We start from the raw sequence: 19,377 nt of genomic DNA, 5'->3' as shown, positions 1-19,377 counted from the left end.
TCAGCTTAGTTTTTTCACTATCTGCTAGTTAAAAGAGAGTTCAGATGCCAAATCAGGCTTTTAAGATCTCCTCTCCCCCACAACCCAGAGTGCTTCCCAGATGTAATACTTTATCACTCAAAATCTGACACATGGCAATGTGTTCCTAGGGTAATTCTGCATTGTTCCAAGACACCCACTGTGAATGAAATCTATAAACATGCAACAGAAAGTTTCTGTTTAAGGGCAGGGGGGAAGTATCTGAAGATGTGTGGATCCCTGGATACAAAAACAAGTTATTGGTTCAAATATCAGCACTGACTGACTCAGCAGCAACACAGCTCACTGGGAGATTTAGCTTAAGCATCCTTAAGCTGAGCAATGCAAATAGATTTAAAAAAAAGATTGAAAAGGTAAAAGAAGGTATTAAAAAATTTAGAAGATCTGTTCCAGACACAGACAAGCTCTGTTCACTTTGTGCAGCCAGAACTTCCTTTCAGTGTCTTTTAACAGAGTACAGAATCAGAAGAGGGAGCCAAGCCAAAGCACTCTGCTCCTACCACTCTGCCATCACTCGTGCCAAGAAAATGATCCTAATTTTCTTGAAGAAAGTAACTCTGGAACACTACCTACAAGCCAATAGCAAAGCTGCTATATAAATATTTAAATATAGAGACCTCTTGAATGCATTCTCATTTCAGAAGTAAACCCAGCAATGAATCAGGGTGTCTGACCTGAGTTTGCAAAGGGTTAACACTGGACAGAGTATGCCATTAGTAATGCAATCCCCCATGAGGGGGGTCAGAGGTGTCTGCCAAGGGAACAGACGGGATAGTTCACATACTTACATGTTTGGATGAGGTGGGCTGAACTCGAGCTTCTACTAGCAATTGGGCAGCATTAGACTTGTGTCTGAAAAGGCAATTGAAGAATGATCAAATCAAGTTCTGAATACATTTTGCATTGTTAAATTGATTCTTCTTGCCTGAATAAACAGTTGTCTCTGTGCAAATAGTAGGGTAGGTTTCAACAAGGAAAGTGGAAATGTCTCCTGTGTGAGGCTGCTTCATAAAGAGAGCTAAGCTCCCATCAACAAAACTTTATGAGGGTTTATTCACAGAAATAGTATTTCTCCTGGTAATGGATTAACATTTCCCTTATGCATCTTGATGAATATTTTTCAACAACTATCTCCCTCCACTGAAAAAATATTTTTAAGCTAAGATTTTCCATCCACACGCCTAGAGAAGTCCTAAGCCACTGCCCACAATAACACACAGCAGTGAGGCTCCAGACTGTCTCCTAGTCCTCTGTAAATTAAGCTCTCCTAGTTAAGTCCCACTTTAACTCCAGACTACCGTCTAGTTAAGTAATTACTCTGTGACAGATTAACACCCGTTAGGCATGTGAAGCTGTCTATCAGTAGCCATAGAATGAAACACACTTTGCTGTTAGTGATTTCCTTTGTGGACGAATGTTTATATCTCACTGAATTCAGAAACAGCAGCATCACTGTTGTGGCCTTGCTGTAAGTTCTCCTTCCTCACCAGCACTTCTTAGTTGTACTAAGTACTACTTTCTTTTGACAATGTCATTTTATACCAAGAGAGAAGTTTGAGGACTAGATGAACTGGAGAACAATTTGCAAATTCAAATTTAGAAGTACACCCTTCCCCAAATTTCCTCTTGTTTAAGTCTCATCAGTTAACCTGCATGATCATCCTGAGCTGCTATGCAGGAATCTCATCGTCCTTGAACGCCAGAGAAAAGCTTTCACAGGATAGAGAGTAACCAAGGAAGCAACAGCATCCATACACAGGATGCATTTTCCATACGTTCTCTGGATGAAGTTGCTGGCTACAGGCCAAAGCTGTCTGGGCAGAATGAGTCAATCTGATATGCTCTCTATTTTCAGACAATGTTCAGTTCTGAGCCAGTATTTTGTGGAGGGACTGCCAGCCAGCAGTGCCTCCCAATGCACTTCCTGCATATGTCTGGGCTGAGTCCGAACCCTCATTTTGAAATCAGTTGGAGGGCTTTGTGACAGTGACACTGACAGTGACACTGACCAAACAAGGGAGCTGCAGTGCTCAGTTCTCTCATCTTTTCCTGCTCTTCAAATGCTGACCAGTTTGGGAAAAAAATATCACTTAACGTCAAAAGGAAAAAAACTTCAGTGTCAATGTCCTACTAAAGACTACATCAATATAGGGTCAGTGCTCCTTTATTATTTGTGGCTCTTATGTTCAAGGAAGAACATATGTTATCTTTATGCCTATTAAATAAATATAGATGCAGCATTCTCAATCTGTTATCTCAAAATTTAAGACAGATCTGTCTGGAGGGTTCCTAGCATAACAATAATTCCTAGACTGAAAGACATTTACCACTACAACCCCCTCCCTTGTTTAAAAATTTCTTACAGGCAGTGCAGCCTCAACAAATCAGCAATTTTCCTCTGCTCCCTAAAATGGACTTCATGTCCTGCTTCCAGGTCCAAAGACACTTGCCAAAAATACACCTATGGAGCACCCTGAGCATTTCTGCAAAGTTAGGGAGGAAAGCACTAAGCAAGATGAGGTAAGACTATTTACACTTACCTTTCCAAAATCTCTGAGATTTGCCAGTGGAAACTAACTAATACTAGCTTTGCAACAGCATGTGATACCTAGGTGGAAAATAAAAGAAGAAAAAGAAAAAAGGTCAAACTTTGCACATTTTGAAGTTACACCTCTGCTTAGGAGTATGATTTTCATATAAAAATTGTACAAACTCAGTACAATATCCCAGTGATAATCAATTCACATTAAATTGCTAGACATGATGCTCACAGCCAGTGCATGTGCAATACAAAAGCTGGAATGAAGTATGGGTGTACCAAAACCTAGCTTTGTTACAATAGCACAGAGAGGAAGGAATCAAGAATGCACTGGATTAACTCAACTGCTCATGGAAGCCCCACATCCAGTCTTGACTGTCGTCACCACTCCAGAGGGCCAGCCTAGACTGTGATCAGGTCCTCACTAAAAGTGCAAAGTAGGAACTCCAGGGCAGACAAATAACATTTCCTGAGGTGGAGAAGCAACAGGGTGCAAATGCAGGCAAGCTGAGATAGCAAAGGGTATGGGGAAAATACAAAATAATTTGCCAGCCCTTCACTGTAGAGAAGAAAGTTGCATGCTGGAGTGGAGAGGAAGATAGAGAACTACAGTGACAGGGCCTGTTTCCATGCAGAGCTGCTTGCATTACGTGGACTCTTGGCAAACACTAGCACAATCCGTGCTAGCCTGAGCACCATCAGAGTACTGCAACATGACATTTAAAGTCATGCTGCAAGGGTACAAGCAAACAAGTTCTCCATTTTATGTATTAGAGAAGAAAACAGACTTCTCTGTTTGCACAAAGACTCCTACCACCAAGATGACAGACATCTGCTGAGCTGATAGACCTTCCTTCACCCTGCTTCTCAACCCTAGGTCCTAGAGTTCAAACAAAGCAAGTGTCTTCCAAACAACAGAGCTTTTCCAGAGGAATTCAGAGGGCTGACAATGCCTGTCTCATCACTGCTATTTGTGCTAGGAAGCACTTGGGCAAGTTCAGTGTCTGCACATTCTGTGTTCAAACATCCTTTGACACTAAAGGGCTCTGCCTCCCGCACTCCAACATAAACTATCATCAAGGCATCTCTGCTTTGCTCACAGAAAACAACTCCTTCGGTTCTAGCTGCAGGAAGAGTTGGATTTTTTTCTCCTAGAGAAGCTGTCAGCCCCAGTCATTGGCTGAAATACCATAGGCCTTCTAGAATCCTGCTACAGGCAAATCACAGGATGTGATGTAGTACAGACAGCACACCAACACAGTCCTGGAAGGAAAAACAAGCAATGGTCACTCCTACAAAAACAGTCAAGCTCTGCACACCTAGAAGCAGCATATTCATTACTTTTCTATGTCAATCCTGCTGAAGAGATGCAGTTTCACAACACAACTGACCTATTGCTGCCACATGATACTGCCCTGGTCCTGCACTGGCATTTCTCAGTGCTGGACGGTTCAGTTAGTGAATTAAACCAGAGCAAAATCAACACACAAATCAGATGTGGTGTTATGTTGACTCTTACCCATCACCACATTCTGACATGCCCGCTTTGCTGGCTACTAAGAAATCCCACTAATTAAAGAGCAATTTTCAATGTACAAATAACCCTTTTTCTAGGAGAACCAAAGCATTAGCTCATGCTGTGCAAGATCTGGCATGTCACCTTCCTCAACTTTACCAGCAATGTGATGTGACCCTCTGAAAACAAAGGCTGCCAGCAGCATTGCCCTCCCTCCCGGCACAGAAGCCTGTGATTAGATGGAGTGTGGCACACAGGGCTGCTGCTGCCAACACACAGTCTGCATGGATGAAGTGACACTGCCAGCCTGGGATGGATTGTTATCTTAAGTCCCCAGCCTGACAGACCCAGACAGACACCTCTGACTTGTTTGTACAAGGAAAACATCTGCATTTGAGTCTGTAAAACAAACAAGCACCAGGAATGTGGTCTCTACAAGACCGGCTTCCTACAAATGCAAACCACATGCTAATGAATCATTCTTTAGCAGTAATGAAACTATTTCTCAGTAGCAGTAAGGAAGAACTGACAGAAGAAAACAAACTGCTCGACTTAAATGGGAAGCTGATTTGTAACATAGGAAAATGAGTATTTTTCCATCAGATTTTCAGAGCCTGAGGTATAGCATTTGTTGCAGCATCATCATGATTCCATGGAGTTACTTGTTTCCTGAGGAGGAGTCAAGTACATTCAAGGCTGAATATGTATGGAAAGAGAAAGACAAATACCAATAGACACTTCTGAAATCTAACAAACTATCCTAACACAATCAAATGCTTTTGAGTCAAATCATATGTCAGGCAAAATGTGGAATAAATGCTCCAGAAGGATGCCAGACTAACAGATCTCGAAGAGTAACAAAGCTTCTGTGGCTATTCCTATATAACTCCAACAGCAAGCATGAACTGGATCAGCCGAAGTGCTAATTTTAGTACTTTCAGCATAAAAGCACACAAGAATACAAAGCACACAAGAATATAAAATATATAAATTTTCAGTTAATAAAACCCGATCCATGATATTAAATTTTCATAAAAGCCCTGAAGCAGAAAAATTTTTTATACTACCTGATTGGAGCACATGTGATCTTGCAAAACAGAAGTCCCAGAGTCAGACAGTTGCAGCAACATATGCACAATCTCCTTGGTACAGAAGTACCAGTTCTTACAGATTAAAGATAGGTAACATTCAAACTGTAAGAGGGATGGAAGAGGAGCAAACAACTGATGATGGTGGGGCTGTGGCTGTTGAGTGGAGTCTCACCACATGCTATGTCCTGCTCACCAACAGCAAGGCTGGGAATTCAGAAGACAAATGTAAATACCATCAGGGGCCAACACGGTTCCAGAAAACAAGCATGAGAAGAAAAACAAATGTTCAACAAAAGCCTGCTTCTATTGATTAGCAGCGCTCCCCAGCCTCTCTCCAATGACTGAACACTCACAATGACTGAATGATTGTACCAAGTCAGCCAGTTCTTCCACAAAAACACCCCAGAACAGTTGAAGTATTTCTTTGTAAGCAGGAGCAAAAACATGCTGAACACAGAAAAATACCACTGTAATCAAAAGTTTGGTCCATGTATACATAATTCATTGTCTACTTAAGAAGCAATGTATAGAAGCTGATACTGCTGGCCCACTGAAGCATTTCCTGAGCAGACAGGAGTTTCACCCAAAGAAGTATTTCAAACTTACAAAACACTTCAGAAAGAGCACTGATTCAGCCCCCTATCAGTCACTGGGTGCCACAAGATCTCAGGAACAATTATGTTTTGTCTCAGACACAAAACACATTAAAAAAACCTATGCCTCTGACAATTTGTCTGCTTTGTTTAAACTTTCCTATTCTCACTTTAGAATCCTAAGTACCAAAAAAGGCATTAACACAGTCCACTTGGTGTCTTGCTGGCAGCAGCTTCTTTCAGTGAAATAATTCTACAGACCCCAGTGCAAAGGGGAATGCATATTCTATATGTTGAACTATTTCAGTATTTGCCTGCAACCCATTAATTATGCCAGTTTTTCTACATAGCCTGACTTCTCCAGAACTCCTTCATCTGATATTAAATTTATTAAAGTTTAGAAGCTGAAAGCAATAGTCATGCTATTTTTTTTCTTTCCCTCATTCTCATTTCTGTGCCACCAGCTTAAAACTTTAATATCAAAGATCAGCTCAGTCCAAATCTAAACCTGGGAAAATTCTAACTGAAGACCAGACTTCTTTCTCGATGATGTGGCAGCAAAGCTGAACAATCTCATCTGATCTGCCATGGCCAGCTTTATTTTAAAACAGGAACTTTATTACCTCCAAAGCCTCTTCCAAACCCCCACCAGTATAACTCTGACTCATGGAGGGCTGCTGATTGCCAGGAATGGGCACCAAATGTTCATCAGTGCACTGGGAAAGGGGCACAGCCCCTATGCACAAAGCAAGGGTGCCAGGAGGAAGCTGCTCTGCATAAGGAAAAGACTCTACAGGAGCTGTAAAAAAAGTCTGAAGATTTTACATAGTGCTAAACAAAATCAGATTCTGAAAGTGGAACAAAAATAGTAATGCCACTGCATCAAACACAAATCTATCCATTTTCTGGAAGAGAGCACAATATTTCTTTTAAATTATTATTTCCATTTCCATTTATCTCCTACATTCTTTAGTCTCCAAGATAAGCAAAATTCTCACACTTCTGAAGTGTGAAAGAGAGTCTGGCACTCTTTAGGACAAGACAATATCAAAAGAATTTGCAAAGAATCCCCGCAGGTATCTTGCTGTGTTCAGAGGGCTCTAAAACGATTGTCTCAACTTGTTTCCTTAGATGAGCCAAGGTGTTTGGAGAGGTGATATTTCATCTCTTCACAGCTGAAAATCTTTTCAACCATGTCACCTTGAGAATTGCTAATTCAGAGAGAAATGTTTCCTAAAAGCTAAAAAACCACCATCTTTTGTCGAGTTTATATTCAACTAAATTGCTCAAGCATATTTATAACACATGCATATCTCACGAGTTCATTTCACTTTTCTCAAAGGGAAGGCCTATTTTTTGGAAGTGCATTTCAATCCTCATTTTTGCAGAGATATGGTATCAGAAATTTAAAACAATGATCATCACATGATTCTCAGAAAGATTCAATTTAGAACAAGTTGGAGAAGATAGGGTCTGGTTGGAGCTGATATCCCATGGCTTTGCACCAAGCTGACAATTCCTGTTAGATCAGGATTGCACTGAAATGTTTGCCCAAGAAGAACACAAATCTGGCATAAAGAAATGTAGCTTCCATTTATTTTATTTTCCCTAATCAAAAGTTTTTATACAAATAGATTTAAGCAAATAGGATTAATCTTGAGAATAATTTGTTTTGATCCACAAATAGTTTTTATTAGTTCTACAATGAAAGGATGAACTTCAAAAGAAACTAATATGTGTGTTGCATCCAAACCTCCAAAAACACACTAAAATTCTTTACAACAGGAAAGGCACACAGAGCAAAAGCCTCTAAATTGTTTCTGTTGGTGAGAAACTATGGCAAAACAAAGACTGAGCTGAGCTGGCAGTAGAGTAATACCTTAGAAAGAAACCATAATTTGTACTGAGTAATTTCACTAAAGAAAAAAAATCCCTTCAGACATGCTTTGCTGCAGTATGCTGAGGTAAAGAAAGTGACCCACAAATGGAAAAAAAATCATTTTATACTTGTTTTTCTTATGGAAAGTAGATCTGACTCCCTCCATGCCTCATTGGAAAACTTGTGTGACTGCCCTGTTTTTACTGAAGGGTTTCTCAGTAAACTGCAGAAGTATTAAGAATTAAGAAAGGGCAACCCAAAGCTTTTTTTTTTGGACCACACTCTGTCCTTTGATCTACCTCTTGTAAGCAGACTTCCAATATGTAATCCTAGTAGAAAACTCAAGAGGTTGCAGGGGCTTGAGATATGATTCACATCAGCTGCCATAAACACCCCAAGTATTCAAAGTCTTGTAGCAAAATCTTTCATGTCTGTTACAGGTTTCTGAGCATAAGATTGTTTTCTAAATGGAACTCAATTTCATCTAACAGGAAAACCAGATAGTCTTACAACAAAATCATATATACTGCATTTCTTTTTTTCTTGTGTTCAGTCAAATTAAAAAAAATAAGTGAGAAAAAGCCCTCCATCTTTAGCTTTCACACAGAGGATCAATTACGATTTCTCTGACATTTCAGGCTCTCTCCTGATTACAGACTGCAGGCTGCAGCAGGTAAGAAATACCATTTAAGAGACTGTAGCTGCACTCTCAATACCATGGAAAGGTTTTGTCAAACAGCACTACATAAGCTCTGCTTCATCACAAGGTTTTAATCTGTACCCTGTCACTCACCTTCTGGCATGCAGAGAGCTGGTGTCAGTCTGCAAGATTAGAAGCATATTTAGGAGGCAGACTACAGTTTGGGAATGACAAACACTGTTGGTGTTACACCACAGTTGTGAAGCTGTGAGTGCATAACCTAGTTGGCCACATACTGAAGAAAGGGGATCTGGGGTTAAATTCTAGCTCTTTCCCCACATTCACACATTGCTTTAATCCACCCGCTCTCCTACACAAGGACAGCAACAATTTCAGCTGCAGCTGCCAACAAACAGGATCAGTAGGACTCAGCTAGGAAATCTCAACATACGTATTTCTCAAGCTGTTAGGCTATTCTTCCTGAGGAAATTCAGAAATAAATATTAGAAGAAGAGAAACATTTAAGCAAGCTGGTATGCCAGAAGGCATTATTACAAAACAGCTATGAGATCCCTTCTTTGAAAGATTTAGAGCAAAAGAAATGCAGTAAGAAAGCTGTAAGACAGCACACGGATATGAGATTGACATGAGACTTCTCAGCTGTCCTCCCTGCAGTTATTCTTGCCAAAGCAACACAGTGTGAGAACACCAGTGCCCTGCACTGTGCTCCCTGAATGCTGCCCACACCCAGCAACACACCCCACTGCACAGCCCCAGCAAAACACAGGAAGAGGGGACAATTCCTTCTGGTTGACAGAGAGGATGATTCAGAAGGTGCACAGGGAAGAAGTGAAGGTCTGGTAATAACCTGACCTCACACAGCTATGACCAGTGGCTCAGAACACTGGGCAGCTAACCCAAACTGGGAGCACTGGTGTGTGCACACAGCCACAGTGGAGCAGGGCTTAGGTAACTGCAGTGAGTAATCCCTGCTCAGTCCCAAATAACACAGTCCTTCACTCAACAACCCCAGCTCTAAGGGCATTTTACTTTTGTTATACAAAGATGAAGAGGAGGAACATCTGCTTTGCACAACGTTTCACAGTGCACAACACAGCTTGTTTCTGCTGCACCATCCTTAATAGGCACAGCACAAATTTGGCAAAGTGTTCAGCTGCTTCATGCTGCTCCTGCGATCATGATGTCCAGCTGTAAGTTTGCAACACGAAACAGTTACTGAGAGATTGTTTTGGCATTTTTATTGACTTGTGCCTTGCCTCTACATCCCACCAAGATCACACTCATCAACAGCTGCAAACAGATTTTTTTTGCTCACTGCAGAGTCATACTGGTTGTAAGACACACTTAAGGTGTGAATCACAAAGAAATGCGTGGGCTATAATCACCCTCTACATTTGTGGCTTATTTTTCCAGTCAAGTTGAGAATTTCAGCAGTCCTGGGCAGTAAGAAACAAAATTGTTTTCTGTCCTCAAATGACTCCAGGAAGGTGTCACAAGGTGCAAGGTTTGGGCTCTCCAGCCAGCTCTCTTATTCTGCTGACTGGAAGTCTAGGAACACTTAATACATTTTTAAAAAACAAAAAGTTTTATGAGCCACAACAACATACACTGAAGACAGTTACACTTAAGTTAGACACACTCATGTCCTCTTGATACTACAGAAGTGAATGTGTAGGCAAAAATGCAACTTTTTCATCTTTCTGCTCAGGAACAAAATGCAGGTAAAGGACAAAGGCATGTCTCAAACATGGGTGCAGGGTTACAGCTTCAGACTGGATGTCCCACAATGTTGGTCCGATGTTAAAATAGAGAACACAGTACAGATATAAACCTGCATGTCCTGACTGATCTAGGGGTTTAAGGATACTTTGAAACAGTGTGTTATCTTGGGCAAACAGCACCACAGGGGTTCTGTGAAAAAGTCAAATTTGCCTATCAGGTTCTGCCATTTATAAAAAAAATATATTTAAATATTTACTGCTTACTAATACTTTCTAATATTGGTGTTTATGGGCTTTAATTTTGAACATAAATTTTTAAAACGCTCTTATATGTTCTTATATACACACATTTTAATACTTCAAGGGGCTTTAATCCTTCTGCACCTGAGGTACCAAGGCACAGTGAGGCTTTAATGTTGTCATTTTACACTGCAGAAAGTTCCATGAAGTCATCATGGCATTGAAAGGATGACACTGCAGCACTGCAGGTTGGTTCAGATAAGCAGCAGCCTACAGCACACTCTGGGCCATGGTTAGAAGAGCAGCACAGTGGGGCACACACACACCAAGGTCCTGACATGTGGCTCTTTACAGACACTTTGTGATTGCAGGGAACAGGCTCCTTCAGGAAGGGCTGCTCACATGGGCTGCCAGTCCCCACGCACATGACCCTGGGTCTGCTGGAGATGGTATTTGCAAAGGATCACTGCCAGCTCTCACCAAGCAGCTCTACAAACTAACTGCTCTGTGTCAGCGCAATTTGAGTGTGTGGAGCAGCCTCACAGGGCTGTGTTTTCATGAGTAAATACTAATCCGGTTCCATGAAAAGATGCAACATAAGTATGGTGAGTCAGAATATATGAAAAACTGATTTATCTCTAAAAGATCAGTAGTGATAACATGGATTAACAGAATTATGTCGTGATATCAAATACTTTTTGCATTTACCAAGATTTACTCTTCAAGGGACAGAGCTAAAAGAACCCACATCACAAGCTGTAATTTCAGGAAGCACAGAAAGTAAGCTTTTTCCTCTCTGATAAATATTAACAGTTAACTCAAATTAGTGAAGTGAAAAGTATAAGTTCTTCAGTCCTACAATTCCTTTGGTTTTAGTGGAAAGACGTCAGTACTGATTACCTGTAGAACATCATGACTATCTTCCCTTGCTAGCTTGCATATGCAGAAAGATCACAGCTTCCTCATGACTGACAATCAGCTAACACCTAAAGTCAAGGTAAAATTTTACTCATAAATTCTAATTGCAATTGTTTTATCTAGTGGTTTGTAACAACAACAACAAAAAAAAGTAACACTAGAAAAATCTACCTCATCACTGAAACAGAAAAACCATTGCCACTTATTTGAAACATTACAGATACTCCAGAAATGTATGGAGACCTTCAGCAGAGCCAGGAAGCACCATTAGTAAACAAAAACAATATGACATCATCATACACTTAATTGCTTGCCAGTGACAGGCTCAGCATTGTTTGTACAACTGCTGAGTATCACACTGTTTGCATGTACTGATAAGCCACTCCAGGACCCACAATCACTCAATGACAACTGACAGAGTTATCTCAAAAGCAAAGTTACTACTATACTGTTTTAACTCATTATTTTTGAAAGATACTGTATCTTATATTTATTTCTTAAAAAGAACTAGTGTGAATTCATTTGCTGGTCTGCAGGCAATACAGGCTACTCTGCTTTCAAGAGCATTGTCCTTCGCAAGTGTTGATTGTGGTTTCAATTTGAGGAATTAAAAGTGACCTACAGCAATTCACAGGCCTTTGGTTATTAATTCAAGATTTGCTTCTGGTATATTTCAATAGAGATGGCCTGTCCTAATTTTAGTCAGGGTATTAATGGAACCTTCCTCAAATCTTCATATTAAGAGCACTAACTAAGGAGCAAAGATTTCCTCTTCTTTTCCTTGAAAACCAATGAACTCACAGTTCTTACCAAAACCAAAATTAAGGAGAAACTTCCAGAGTAACACTTATTAAATCTCTCTAGCTTCTGTATGGTTCTGGAACAAGTACTAATGTAGTTGCAGGCCTGTCACACAGCTGGTTTAGTCTACTGTTGTCTTGTTTGCACTACTGTTTCTATTCAGATTTCCACACCTGACAAAAATCAAGCCAGAAGAATTTAAGGCAAAAGTTTCCTATGACACTAAGAGATACAAGGACATACATTTACCTACATGCAGGGTCTTATGCTTTTATCAGACTTCAGATTTTAGCTGACTGTTTTTTCTAATTGGTGTAAACAAAACACAAGCATTTTGTTGAAGAGAGTTTCTCTTTCTATGCTGCATGCAAACTTTTAAACGTGTGCAGGGTGTTCACACCTGACCTGACATTAACCAGCCAGTGCAAGGCTTGCTCAGTTCAGTGCCTTCAGCAAGAATGAGAACAAGGTCAGCTATAACTCATGGGGAATGCAAACAGCCAAGAAGGTTTCCAAAGACCACTGTCTACCACAAAGCTTTAAAATAAAATAGAAATTTAACAATCAGTCTGAAATAGCTGAGCAAAACTGAGTTTGAAAAACAAACGTTGAGTATTGATAAGCAGAGCAAATGAAATACTTTCTATTTAAACTGTTATTAGCTACTAACAGCACAGATCACAAATATGAAGATGCAAAGCTCTGAAGTTGTTTCTCATCTTTAAAGTGACAATATGTCACAAAGAAAAAAGCCACTCAATACAAGTGATTGTGTCCCAGAGTTTAACCTTCAGAAAGTGAATCACCTAATGAGAACAGACAGTGGCAGAACATTCCAAAACAGCTTTGAGTCCATTTGTTACATTTATTTTTTATTTGCTTTAGGGAATTATATTAATATATTAATTTGTGATAGTAAATCACAGACATCAAGTCATCCACTGGCTTCAACATTGTACCTCCAGAAGATAATCTTTAATTTACCTTCAGCCCTCCCTGTTGGAGCAACCACTCTGCCTTGAATATGAGCTAATGCTGAAAAAGCACCACAAAATCAGTAGCTATCATAAAAGAGTAAAGGAGAGAAAGGAGTAAAAGAGATTAAATTAAAATTAACTAGATGTTCCAAAAGAACAATCACCACTATCCAAGGAAACCCAAGACATTGTGAAAGGTAGTTTTAAAAAGAAAAAGCAGTTTTTACAGCCCAAGTAAATTAATAGAAAAGAAGTTAATATAATTTTTTTTTAAAAGTCTACCCCTGTTTACTCAAATCCATTAATTCCATGGAAAACAATTGCAATAAATAATTCAACATGCTCCATTCCATTTCTTTCTTCTCTATGTTTGCTAATTCAACACTAATTCTTTCTATTCCATTTTGTTTCAGAAAACGAACAAAATCACAAGTTTCCTTGAGGGGGAGAGAGGGGAAGGAAGATAGGATTGTTGAAGAATTGTAAGCACGTATGCCAGGAAACAAAAAGCAAATGCTGCAGATACACAAGAGATATCCAATAAAAGTGCAACTGTGGGATTATTGCTGCTGGAGAAAAGGGAGTTAATGGGGCACTTCAAGGGCTAAACCCTGAGTGTGTGGCTTACAGTATCACATCTTTCCAAACTGCTACTCAAATTCAATTTCATCTTCTTATGCACAACCCAAAGTGTGCAGCACTTAATTTTAAAAGTAAATATGCAGGCATATTCTTGATATAAAAGAAATCTAGATTTTCTCTCCTTGGGTACTATTTGGGATGGAATTTGAGCTAGCAGGTTGGTATAGTCTGGGCAACTATAACAGGTCTCAATGAGACCTTCAGAACTTCTGAAAATTTTAACACTGGAAGCCTGATTTTAAGGAATAAAAGTATTGCTTTCTGTAATTTAATTCAAGAGAACAATATGGCAGTGGTCACCTTTTAGGAGGATGTTCCATTTAAAGGCAGACAATAAGGCACAGAAAAGCTGTTCTAAATTTTAATTGCTAAGAACCAAAAGCAACTGGCAGCTGGATCAGAAGTGACCATCTATTCTCACTTGTACTTTTCTGTTGCCTCTAGTTTGTGACAATCTGTAGGGAACTGCAGGCATTCAGAGCTCAGAATGCACATTTTGAAGTAATTACAGAGACAAGTTTAAGAGCAAGAAAAAGTAAAACTTCATTTTCTGAGGTGATAAATGCTGGTAACAAGCACAACAGATGGCAAAATCATAAAATTATGGGCACCCTTTAAAGCCTGTTGTTTATGGTTCATAGTCCTCAGGCTTTACGGTTATTCTCTTTCTACAGGACATTGACACGCAAATAAAGAGTAAGAGATCCCTGTCATTTTTAAAATTAGATTTGATTCAGAAAGAATGAATTGGAATCAAAACCTACCCAACACGTTTTTTTTTTTTACATGCTGCAGTCATCACCTGTCCTGCTTTCAGGGGTTGTTCCAGAGAAGAGCAAGCACTAGACCTGGTTTGTTATAAAGAAGATGCAGCAGCAATTTCAACCTAGTGTCCACACCTAGAGTTTAGAAAACTCTGCTTTCCTCTGGCCTGCCTCCTCTTTTGACTGACACTACAGTAATCATTTACAAAAAAGAGAAAGAAAATTTCACAAAAGTCTTATTGAACATAGTACCATGGAGTTGATTCTGAGTGTGACTTCTCAGTGATGAATTAAGTCATGCTTGCCCCAAGAGGTGGCAAGTTCACTGTACTTGAATTGCTGTCACTGCAACAGTACTGTTAACAACTGGCATGACAGCTGATGTGTCTTTGAAAGTCCATGATTATTCTCTCAGAACCAACCCAGAAAAGTGTTTTTGTTAGAATTATAGAGTTTTAGTATATCTTCCTATTTGTCAGTTATCCTCTCAAACACAGGTGTACCAAACTGCACCATTTATGGTTTGATTTGTTTCTTTTCTATATACCCTCTTTGCATTGTGTTAATGCAAAGAGCTGTAACTCAGGAATTTTGGTCATGAAGCTCATCTTTGTGAAAAAAAAAGAATCAATATTCAGTGAGGAAGATTTTTCAGACCCAGTATGTAACAATTGTAAACCTTTGAGTCAGTTCTGAACAAGGGACCTCCAACAATGCTCCTCCAACCCCCCCATAACAGCAATGTTGCCACAGCTTTCATTCCAACTGTATTCTCAGATTTGCTTGTCTTGCACCTGTGTTAATGCAGAAACCTTTCCTCACCTTTAACGTGGCAGCCAAGCTGGCCATGTGTTCATTCAGTGTGCTCTCCGACTCCTTGTAAGTCAAGCAGGTGAACTGATATTCCTCTGGATCAAAGGCATCTGCTCCCTGCTGCTCCACGTCGTTAGCTACCCCATCATAATAATCCTCAATATCCCCAGGATCCTCATCCTCTTCCTCCTCCTCGCAATTAGGGTCATAATCCTCTTCATTGCTGTCAGAGCCCTGGCTGTTCATGTCCACGGACATCTTAATGCCCTGCCAAACTGCAGACCAGGAAAGCAAGCGCAGCTTCTTTTTTTTCCTCCAAACTTTATCGTTCTTTTGATTTCATCTGAGCTCTGTCTCCTAAGGGAGGAAAAACAATTTTTTCTGTGCCTAAGAAATTGTAAGAGGTGCCATGTAAACAACAAATAGGTGATCAAACAGCTAGGAACAGACCAATCCAATGGACCAGTAAAGAGGATTCTGCTGTGCAAGTCCCGGTTGGGATCCACTGTGACTCCTGCACCTCCAAAGCCAAGGCTGCTCTTATAAGATAGGTCCAAATCCTTGGAGAATGGGTTATTACACTGCATCCTAGTCCCTGTGCAGGCCCCATGACTTCTGACATTTGGAAACTGGCTGCGTAACCTTCACTAGAGATCTTCTCAGAGATAAACATGAATTTATGACAAAGTTTTTTTATCAAAAGCTGAAATGCTGAAGAACAGCATCATATCTATTTTATCAACAGGAAAAACACAAACCTCTTACCTATGACAATAGTAGCTAGAAAGGCAAACAGTGACATCCTGTACAACCTGTGATATTCTGTGCAAATCCATATTGCTTCAGAACCACAGACATTAAGTGGGACTTAGAAAAATAAGACCAGCAAACAGATCTCTCACATGCACACAATTTAACAACCATCAATACCATCTCAAAAGAAATTGTGAAACTAGTTCATCCCTTTAAATTGGTTCTTCTGGAAGTGATGTGGTTTGGGCCTTATATCTGAAGGGCGAAATAAAATTGTTACTTATTGCCTTCTCAAGATATACTTATTACCTTTTGAATGTAGAAATTTATGCTCAGGTGTTGACAGCTGTCAAGAATCAGAACAACTAACTTTTTTTTTTTTTTAAATTCTCACTTGCTTAGGAAAATTCACAGGTCTGATACTTATCTGAACTACAAATCTTCTGCTTGTGTAACTGAACCATGTGAATTTGAGCTCTAAAAGATTCAGCAGTAAAGCATGAATCAACCTTGAATTATGGTCATCTCATATTTAGTCGTAATTTCCATTTAAACAAATTATTTAGTTTAGAGAGAATATATTAAATACAGAAGAATTAGAACAATGCTGTAACCAAATTTTACATATAAAAACATATATTAAAATCAAAGCTGTATTTTCCACAAGCAGCACATACTTGGTTCCTTAAATACATTCCCATTCTGCATTACTATGTTGTCAGCTCTGCCACTCAAATATATTCCCTCAGTATTGCAATTTGTAGCTGCAGGGGAAACCATAATCAAGCTTTGATAATCCTGACTTTAGAGTACAGGAAATCTCAACCACAAATTTTCATTATTTTTCCTCAACTCATTTTTTTCCCTGTTTCCAGTCACCTGACCAGGCAACAGAGAATAACCAGGAAGAGACGTGATGTACAATTAATTTGAGGGGCTTCAGTGATTTCAGGAGATACAAACCTCCAGAGAGGCTGAAGATTATATTACCCCTTGAATTCTGGTCTTCATTCCTTTCATTTGCCTCCTGATTCCTTAGCTATCCACAGCATACATAGAACACAAATAATTTATAGCACTGCTCTCCACAGGACTTCAGGGGAGCAGACACAGTCTCTCCATATTGGAAGGAGACAGATGTGAAATCTGATTTGGCAGACACAAGGCAAACCCTGGTCCCTCCCTCTACCCTGCTTAGAGTCTGGGCTTAATCTGCATTGACACTGAGCTCTTGCATAAAAGAAGTATCGGATCTCTACCTGCTAAAACTTATGTTAAAAGAGTGACTTATTTGAGCCTCTAACCCCAGTGTGGACCATCAACAGCCCAGTGTGCAACAACTTTGCTCAGCCACCACAAAGCCTGAGCAAGTTTCACAGACCAGGGAACTTCTCAAACTCACTCAGATCATTCCACACGCTAGAGAGAGGAAAATAACCATGAAAACACTGGGTCCTCTGCTATTCCAACACATGGCAAGTCACATCCAAGCAGTGAGATGTTTGTAGATATCCAGGTAGAATAATGGGCCTGCCCAGTACCTCCCAATTACACACCAGTCACTGGGGAGGGGGTCAGAGGAGGGCAGAGATTTCTCTGTGCCACTAGCACAGTTTTGTGAACAAACAGCGGAATTGTTTGCACAGGCAAATGGACATACGGATTTATCAAGCAGAAAACAGTCTGCAGGACTGGGTAACTCCTGTCCCAACATTCTAGGAAAGAGCTCCCTTCCAGCATAACTGGACACCACACTGACACAACTGAAGGGAGAGCAAGGACAAGGCACACGCTCTGTGGACAAAGCAAAAGAGAGCACTCGGAAAACCAGGAACAAAACTCACCTCACCTATGCTCAGCTCTCTGAATACAAAGACAAGACAGAGCTGCTACTTGGTAGCACTAATTTTTAGGACAATAAAGATGTTAAGCTCAAAAGATAGGGTCAAAAAAAATCAAGGATTATTTAATTTTTAAGCCATACTTAGATCACTTTGCTACCCAAGGGAGGATGATCTCCCTCTTCACCACCTTTATACAAGATACTCCTGTATCTTCACTAACACTGATACAATTTAGTCGCCTTTCTTGCAGGAACTCCTAAACACACCCACCTCTACCCTCAGCTGTCTATCACTTCCAACAGTGCCCTTTCCCTGACTCCTGCTTTGCAACACAATTCTTAACAAGGTCTTTTGAAACAAAATGCTTTCCATCGTGCCACAGCATTATTGGATCCCACCTCGTTCCTTGTCCCACTACATGGCTCTTTCCTTATTTCTTGCCCACCCTTGTGGGATTCCTCTAATAACTCTTTTGGTGGAGACTCCTCCAATTGGAGAATGCTCCTCCTCCTTTTCTGTTGATATTTCACAACCATTTCATACGTTTTTTCTTCTTTCACCTCTTTATTTATCTGAAACAGAGAAAGTGCAACTTAAGTCTTCCTCCTGGACTCCTTATCCATGTAACCTTTAGACAGGCTGACACTCTCCCTTTTCCTTGAAACCATCCACAGCCTCAGCTCCATGCTGGCTATCAACGCTAATTGCAACTTCATCTATGTCACTTAAGTCCGTAATTTGTGGATCATCCCCAACTCCCTCCTCACATATGCAGTGCACACCTCGCCATTCCTTCTCTACTGTTTTTTAGGTAGGATTTTTTCTATCCAAGACCGAGAAACCAGAACATGCCCTATCCTTGTCACCACAGATGACTCTGTAGGGACCTTCTGTATCACACTCCCCGGGAATATATCTGCTTTCCTTCCTCTTGCTAGTCTTGGTTCACACTATCACGGCTGCCTTGTCTTTCCTAACCCATCTGAACCATTTCATTCCTGCCTTTTCCAAGCTATCGTCGCTTTTAACAAGTTGTTTTATGGATACCTAGGTATTCCACGGCACCTCTGGGCTCGGGCAGAGCGGTACCCAGCGCATTTAAATCACCTCGGGTCCATTCTTTTGGAATGTGCGCTAGACCAGCCCCTGCGCTTGTCCCGCACAGCCAGGGCGCCGTAGGCTTGCGGGAGGGCAGCGCAGGAACCCGGCGGGAGAGAACCGTGCGGGGAGAGCCCGGGGCGAGGAGGGGCCCCCGCACGGCCGCCTGGAGCCCGGAGCTTCGGGCTGCGGCTTCTGCCGGGGCGGAGTGCCGAGCCCAGCACCGGGCAAGGATAAGCGGCCCCGCAACCCTCCCGCCGGGCTCGCCCCAGCGCCAGAGCGGCCCCGCCGAGTCCCCCCGCCCAGCACGGCCGGGCCCCGCACTTACCGGGCGGGCGGCGAGAGCGGCGCCCCGAGCTCCTCCTGCGCGCCGGAACCGCCGGGCCCGGTGCGTCACCTCCGCCGGGCGGGGCGGGGCCGGGCCGGGCCACGGCGCTGGGGCGGGGGGGAACGGCTGAACCACTGCGGATGTGCGGGGGGAAGCGGCC

At 41.1% G+C, this 19,377-nt stretch overlaps 1 protein-coding gene across 4 annotated transcripts in view; it reads right to left on the bottom strand.

The window, feature by feature from the left end:
- ARIH2 (ariadne RBR E3 ubiquitin protein ligase 2) overlaps nt 1-19,377 on the bottom strand; it is a 35,634-nt gene that overhangs the window by 15,954 nt on the left and 303 nt on the right. For 2 of the 4 annotated variants that reach the window (XM_033072025.1, XM_033072027.1), the window contains exons 1-4: nt 19,218-19,300; nt 15,204-15,551; nt 2,580-2,647; nt 828-891 (exon numbers count right to left, since the gene is read on the bottom strand). In XM_033072025.1, the coding sequence (XP_032927916.1) occupies nt 828-891; nt 2,580-2,647; nt 15,204-15,452 (381 nt within the window). In that variant the 5' untranslated portion in view covers nt 15,453-15,551; nt 19,218-19,300. Of the gene's footprint in view, nt 1-827; nt 892-2,579; nt 2,648-5,161; nt 5,542-15,203; nt 15,552-19,217; nt 19,301-19,377 lie in introns of those variants that run through there. The other 2 variants (XM_033072026.1, XM_033072028.2) reach the window with 2 other exon arrangements.

The sequence above is a fragment of the Catharus ustulatus genome, chromosome 13, assembly GCF_009819885.2.
Source record: "Catharus ustulatus isolate bCatUst1 chromosome 13, bCatUst1.pri.v2, whole genome shotgun sequence".
Classification (NCBI taxonomy): Eukaryota; Metazoa; Chordata; class Aves; order Passeriformes; family Turdidae; genus Catharus; species Catharus ustulatus.
The sequence above is the reverse complement of the archived record's forward strand: the minus strand, read 5'-3'. Positions and strand labels throughout refer to the sequence as shown.